Here is a 7,260-nt window from a genome sequence, read left to right as displayed (position 1 = left end):
TCCCAGCCCCCAAGATTCCTTGCAATGTCCAGCATCCCCGGGGCTCCCAAGGCTGGCATCTGACCTGTTCAGGTCCGAGAACAGCTGGCATGGCAGGACGGAACCCCCGAGGGGTGGGGGACACACAGGCCAGCTCTCGCCGCTGGTAGGAGGAGTCTGAAGCTGTGTTCTCACTCCCTGCAAGTTCCCCGAGGATTTCAGCCCAGGGGCCCGAGAATGCTTCCGCCCCGGCTCGTCCCCGCCCCTGACCCCTCACTCCCCCGCGGGGGACCCCCCATCTCCCAGATGAACTTGTGCTCAGATTCAGGGTTTGCTATGGGGCACTCAAACGAAGACCGTCCCTGGGCCAGCCTCTGCGAGGAACCAGATGTGTGCGCCCTGGGCAGAAGGGAGGGCGGCTAAGGGCAGGGCTCTGGGAGAAGCAAGGTCTGCGAGGGTGGAGGCCGATGGAGTGGGGGGCACGGGCCACCCCAGGCCACGTGGCAGCTCGTGCAGTTTGAATAAGCACCCCCTGCCCAACCCAGGCGACACAGCCCCACGAGGGGCAAGACGGCTCTGGCCCTCGCTCGAAGCAGCCTGCACGGCCACGGGTGGCAGCCTGGCCCACGAGGCCTGGACTCGGGCCCTGAGAGCCTGCGAGGGACCTTATGCATCGTCAGAGAGGTGGAGTGTGGGAGAAGGCGGCTCCTCCCAGGTGTCTCCTGGGGTGACCCCGCCAGGGCAGAGGGATTCTGCGCAGCCGCCTCTGGCTCTGTGCTCCGGGCACCTGGAGACCCAGTCCCCCAGGCCCTGTGGTGGGGCAGTGCCCCAGGGCCCAGAGGGCTTGAGGACCACACAGCAGGGCGAAGTCCCGGCACTGGGAGGCGTGTCAGGAACACGTGCAGCCCATGTGAGGCGGGCCTGGGAAGTTCTTCGCTGCCCTGAGCCCAGAGCTTTCGTTGAGATGTTTTCTAATCGGGGTGTGCCGGTACGCGTGGAAGGGCACCCATCTCTGAAGCCGTGGGGTTCCCACGGGCCATGCGCCCCAGGCCCATGGCAGCTCGCTCACTGCCCATCCTCCTCTGTCCCTGGGTGTGGGCTGGCCATGTGCCTGCTGCCCGGGGGCCTCGTTTAAATGGGGTGACCCGGGAGCCTTGGACACGTCCGGCTTCACCGCACCCTGCTCTGTGCCTTGGGACCCTCGCCCTCTCTCTGGCCCCAGAACTCTGCTCAGCAGGTGGAGTTTACTAGACAGGGCCTGAGGATGCCTAGGTAGAGGTTCAGAGGTGGTCTGAACCTCCAGGGCTGGGAGTGAGGCTGCAGGGGGGCAGCAGGTTGGGCGACCCAGAGAGGAGGGAGCAGGGGCGAGGCAGCCCTCGCGGTGGGTGGGTAAGTGGGTCCGAGGGCGGCTGCAGGATGCCCACCTCCAATCTGCACCTCGACTTCTGGACACCTGTGTCACCCCCAAACATCTTCCCGAGTGTGTGTGGACCTCAGGAGAGAAAGTGAGAGGCCGAGATGGCCAGAGCCATTGCGGGGGCTGAGGACCATGGTGTAGGACTCGAGGCGGTGCTCTAAGAGGGGCGGCATAGAGGCCTAAAGAGCACACACAGGGGAGGGGCCTGGGGGGGCCACAGGCACAGACAGACACAGGCCCAACCCTGCTGGCCACCAGCCGTGTGTGCTGTGTGGGGTCGTGCAAGTCCCTACCTGCGCCGGGGTCTGACGAGCTGGCGGGCGGCCCCCTGACCACACTGGACAAGCAGAGGCAGGGATGCAGGTGGACCAGCAGAGAAGTGAGGCAGGCCCTTTATTGGAGAATCTGTCAGCGACACGCAGACGCACACAGGCCGTGGCCCCCCACAGCCCAGCCTGGAACCAGCCCAGGGGCCAGAACAGCTGGCACAGGTGACTGTCTACCCACCGGGGGCAGGTGGCTCCTCTTGGGGTCAACCACGGTGCCACCTCTCCTGGCTGGGCTGCCTCGGGGCCCCGGGGAGAAGAGCCAGCCCTCGGGGGATTCCAAGGGCCGAGGGGGCCGAGGGAGGTTCCCCAGACCCACCCCAGCTGTGCCCCTCCCTCACGCTCACCTCTTCTTCCTGCTGTCTGGGCTGTGAACCCTAGGTCACAGGAACAGGTGCAGGGACCCAGGGCCACACTTTGGGGCTTGGTTAGCATTCACCCTAGCAGCGGCCTCTTGCAGGGGAGCCCTGATGGCCAGTGTGGGAAGGGGCACGGCTGCCAAGTCTGGGTGCCCCTGCAAAGCCCAGAGAGGACGGTGCAGGTAGGAGGGGAGGGGAGGGGTGGGAGGAGTGGACAGGAGTTGCAGCGAAGGCCTGTCCCCTGCCCGGGGGGCCCTCTCGTCATCTCTCCCCGCGGGAACAGCGGCTCAGGCCTGGGCCCCCAGGGCGCGCACGTGCACGCTGGGCAGGCGGAACCACGAGGGCGGCAGCCCCTTGCTGGAGCTGTCCTCGTGGAAGCGGATGCGGAGGAAGAAGTCGCCTGTGCAGAGGAACAGAAGGGCCCCAAGGCAGGCTGACTGGCCCGACGGCCGCACCTGAGGGGAGGAGGGGCATCAGCCGGGAGCAGCGCGGACCCCCAGAGCCTCCAGGAGAGCCTGAACCTACCTAGATACGGAGGCGGGGGCGGGGGCGGGGGTGGGGGCGGGCGGGCCCCCAGGACTCGCTCCCGTGGCCCTCCAGGGCTTCCCTGCTGTGCTGCCCCGGCGAGTCACTGCACCTCTCCAGGCCTCAGCTCCTATCCTAGGATGGCGCTAATCACACTTCCCTCCCTGGGCCGTTTGGGGGTCAGGGAGTGTGGGGAGCGTTTGGGGCAAAGGCGCCATCTCAACAGGTAAGTGGAGCTTGAGGACTGTGCCTTGTGACCCCATCAGTCCCTCTGGGCCTGCGTGCAGTGGCCGCGAGCAGGGAGGAGCCGGCCACGTGGGGCAGGGCAGCGGTGCCAGGGGCACAGAGATCTGACGCTGTCTTGCCGCTCCCCCAGCACACTCGTCTCAGCTCCTTAACAACCCTCGGGGCCAGTATCCCCATCCTAGCTCTGCTCCTGGGACTCAGGTACAGAGACGTGAACTTGTCTGAGGTCTCAGGGCGAGTCAGGGGAACGAGGGTCAACGCAGTGAGGCCGCCACGTCTACCAACCCCTAAGTCTGCCACTGGGGGAGGGGTGGGACAGGGGACAGTGACCGGGGGCTACACGCACCTTGTCCAGGTAGAAGGTGCCGGAGCCCACGAAGGAGACGGCATGGCGCAGGTCGTAGGTGTGCACGCCGTTCTGGTGGTCCTGGAAGGGCACCACGCCGAGGGCGAAGGGCCCCACGCTGCGCGGGCTTCGGTTGGTCAGCCTCACCTCCAGGCGCACGGGGTCGCCCACCCGGCAGGCCGCCGCCTCGCGGTCACAGGGCTGTCCGTCCACCAGCACATCTGTGAGGGACATGGGGCACGAGGCTGTCAGGGCACCGCCCAGCCGGCCTCCCTCCCTCCATTCATTCATTCATTTCCCGCTCCTTCACCCACCAAGGCTGCCTCCTGGAAAACAGAGGAAGGGCCCCGGTTCCTGCTCTCCCGACGTGCAGGCCAGCGGAGACAGGCGTCGGGGCCGGAGCTGTACCCCAGGGGGGTCTGTGCCACGCTGGAGAGGCCGAGAGGGCCCCAGGGTCACTGGGGGGTCCTGAAGGGCCTCCTAGCTGCACCCACCTGGAAGGGTTGAGCTCTGGTCTGGACCCCAGGGGCTCCTGCAGGTGGAGGCCAGCCAGGGGAGGGGCTGAGAACTGGCGGGGACTGTGCACAGGCCGGGGCCGAGGACTGTTGTGTCACCTGCAGACCGCCCCGCCCAGACTGCCGCAGTGAGGGCCGGGGTGGCCCTGGGCACCACGGAGGCGGGACGCTAGCTGGGGAAAGGTCTGGGAGTCACGGAGCAGGGCGCGCGCCCGCCAGGCAGGGAACAGGGAATGGGCAGCAGCAAGGGGGTGGGGTGATGGGGCAGGTCGACTGGAGAGGCTGTGCTGTGACCCCCACTCTGCTCAGACCACCAGACGTCCCAGCAGGACGGCGGGGTGGGTAGGCTGGGGGACCCGCCTTCAAGCATGGGTGCAAGGCAGAGGCTGCCATTTGAGAGTGACAAGTGTCCTTAAAAGAGGCAGAAGAGGAGAAAACGGACTCAGCGGGGAGCCCAGAGCCCAGAGGCAGCCCTCTGTCTGTGAAGACAGAGGCAGAGGCTGCAGTGATGCAGCCGCGGCTCCAGGAGCTGGGAGAGGCGGGGGGGATCCTCCCCCAGAGCGCTGCCCACACCTTGAATTCAGACCTCCAGCCTCCAGGACAGTGAGAGTCAGTCCAGCCCTGTTGCCTCGAGGCCCCCAGTCTGTGCTGATTTGCTACGGCAGTGCCGCATGCTGATACGGTCAGGAAGGGTCCTTCCTGACACCCGAAGGTCACCGGCTTGCTGATCCGGCCATGGAGGCCAGGGAAGGGGGTCCTAGACCTGCAGTGGGACTTCACACCACATGGTACTGGCCGTGGGGCTACCGAGCGCCGACCCTGAGCCCTGGCCTCGTCACATCTGCAGGCCCAGGAGTAATGATGTGACAGTGTCAACCTGTGTACTTCCTCATGCCTGCCCACCTCGCTGTTTAGGGACTCGTCACGTGTGTCTCAACCTTGACCCCGCCATTACCAGCATCTCGCAGTGGAGGCTAGTCGGGGACAGCCCCTGGGTCACTGCCACTGCTCCTGACACCAGGCAACTGCACGGAAGACCCTCCTGCCCAACAGCTATGGGGCCTCGGTGCCCACGGGAGGAGGCCAGCGCCTCACTGGGGTTCCTGGAAGGCACGGCTCTGGAGAGTGGCCAGCACTGGACGGGCCATGCAGACCCTCCCTCCAAGGCAGCAGCACATCCAGGACTCGGAGTGAAAGTGTGTGTGTGTGTGTGTGTGTGTGTGTGTGTGTGTGTGTGTGTGTGTGTGTGTGTGTGTGTGTGTGTGTGTGTGTGTGTGTGTGTGTGTGTGTGTGTGTGTGTGTGTGTGTGTTGAGAGGATATATCAGGAACAAGAGACACTGGCTTCTGTCCTGGGCCTGTTTCAAACCTGAGAAGTGGGCGTAATGACAGTCCTGGGTCCCTCTCCTGCTCAGGCCGGGCCCCGGTGATGCGTGCTGAACAATGAACCCAGCCAGGCAAGTCTGAGCCTCATGTGGAGAGAGCAGGTGTAGGAGAGCCTCGGTTGATGGTTCCATTAAGGGGAAGACAGGATTCTCTGCAAACCAGCGAAGGGTGGCCGCCTCGCTGCATCTCTGCCCCCTGTTCTCCCTTGTAGAGAACCGCGTGGGCCACAGGCACTGGCCTACAGCTCATCTGCAGCGCAGCCCCCAGCTCACCTGGTGGTGCCCATTTAATCCTTCCCTGATGCCCAGCTCTACTTGGCCCCTGGGGCAATGAAGAGGGGAAATGAGGCTGTGGACACAGTTCCCAGTGGGACTCTTTCCTTGGCATTCTCTAAATGGGGGGAGGGGCATGTCCCGAGGTCAGGCCAGGGTGGCAGGGATGGGGGACGGAGCTGGCCCCTGGCTGAGCAGCAGGCCGGGCTGGGGTCTTGGCTCTGCCCTAACCCTGCATCCTGGAGGAGGCCCTTTGCCGAACTGAGCCTCCTTCACCTCATCTGCAGAACCGGGGTAATGACCCAGACGCAGACAGGGGCCCCAGCCAGGCTGCCCTGCCCCAGTCTTGCTTCCTTGTCTGCCTCCCCAGGGGGGAGGGCGACCCTCAAGAGGGGCAGGACCCGCCTGTCTTGCTCTCTGATGTGTCTCCAGTCACAGGCGACACTGACTGTCATGGTTTATCCATCCTGGCTTTAGTACTGAAACTTCTGCGTCCCGGGAACCCCTCAGGCACGCTGGGACGGTTGGTCACGCCACACCCATGCCTGGCGCCCACAATAAGTGCCTGCCAAACTCACGACTTTCTGGGCTCAGCAGGCAGCTGTCTCCTCCCACCCTGCCGCTCCAGCACCTCCAGCCTGGGTCCGAGAGCACCAAACCTTCCCACGTCACTCACTGGGAGGAAACAGCAGAGGTCCGTTTTCTCTGAGAATATGACACGCTTCCTGAATTGAAAAGGATGCCAGGGCTGGCCTCTCCTGGGACCCACGGGGTACTGTGCGAGAAATCTAGTGAAAATGCACCTGAGATAACAGTGTTGATGGTGACCGTGATGGCTGTGCTCAGGTCAGGGGTTGTAACTCCACTGGCACTAATGTCCCAGCATACCCCATTGCTGTAGTGAATTCGGTTCTGACTCTGGACCGGGGTAGCTGTGCCCCATGCCGGGGAGAGGGGAGCCTTCTCGCGTGGAAGCCCTGCTGAGCAAGGCTGGAAGGAACAGCTGAGACCAGCCATCCACCAGGGAGTCACAGAACTCACCAGGAAGGAGCAGGGGAGAAATAATTAAAAATTTCTCAAAGGCAAGCTGTGCTGGAGCCGTTTCTAAATTGCCCAGAGGAAAGAGAACCACCTCGCGGCACTGCCGGGAGTTCAGCCGCCCTGCTCGTGCAGGGCTCAGCTCAGCTTCCCGCCCACCGTCCCTGGGGGCCACCTGGCCCAGCCCCTCCGCCCTCAGGTGGGGAAGGTGGGCGCCGCGTCCACTCAGTCGCCAGGCCGGGGGGGCCACTGTCAGGGACGGCGGGTTAGCACTCCCTCTGTGTCCGCAGCAGACTGGCCAGCTGCAGGAAGGGGTGGGCACACCAGTCCGAGTGTGTCCCGTGCAGCTGGTGCCTCCCCGCCCCGAGAATTCCTCACCATCACCTGGGAGCCTTCCCGCGGCATCCAGGGTGGGCTCATTAAGACCCCCACGGGAACCCCAGGTCTGATGTCCGGGTGTGCGGGGTCTAGTTGCTCCCCTTGGCCGCCAGGGTCGGCCCGTCAGGCCGCTGCCACTACGCACTTCCTGGGGTGGTGACCCCCCTGCCCACCTCCAGGCTGGGGTAGAGGGATTCCTGCTGCTGCGCACTTTTGAGTTGTTTCTCCTTGACTCCTCCCCGCTTGCCCTCTCCGAGCCTCAGTTTCCTCACCTTTAGAAGGGCTGATAGGAAAGCCCACCTCAAAGAGGTTTTGTGAGAATTGGAAACACGCACGCAGAGGGGGCGGGGCACACAGCGGCCGCAGCGGGACGGCTGGATCATTGTCGCCATCACGCTCACATCCACCCTGGGCAGTGGAGAATGCGCGGGGCGGGCCAGGCCCCTGACCAGCTCTAATCCCCAGCCCAGGAGGA

The 7,260-nt window shown here is 64.7% G+C and overlaps 1 protein-coding gene across 2 annotated transcripts in view; it reads right to left on the bottom strand.

Annotated features, from left to right (window-relative positions):
- Nucleotides 1–1,792: 1,792 nt before the first annotated feature.
- TRAPPC9 (trafficking protein particle complex subunit 9) overlaps nt 1,793–7,260 on the bottom strand; it is a 505,716-nt gene continuing 500,248 nt past the window's right edge. For both annotated transcript variants that reach the window (XM_082675096.1, XM_082675097.1), the window contains 2 exons: nt 3,199–3,419; nt 1,793–2,536 (listed from right to left, as the gene is read on the bottom strand). In XM_082675096.1, the coding sequence (XP_082531222.1) occupies nt 2,369–2,536; nt 3,199–3,419 (389 nt within the window). In that variant the 3' untranslated portion in view covers nt 1,793–2,368. The remainder of the gene's footprint in view (nt 2,537–3,198; nt 3,420–7,260) is intronic.

The sequence above is a fragment of the Grampus griseus genome (genome assembly GCF_964374135.1).
Source record: "Grampus griseus genome assembly, chromosome: 17".
In the NCBI taxonomy this organism is placed as follows: domain Eukaryota; kingdom Metazoa; phylum Chordata; class Mammalia; order Artiodactyla; family Delphinidae; genus Grampus; species Grampus griseus.
This window is presented reverse-complemented; position numbering and strand designations above follow the sequence as displayed.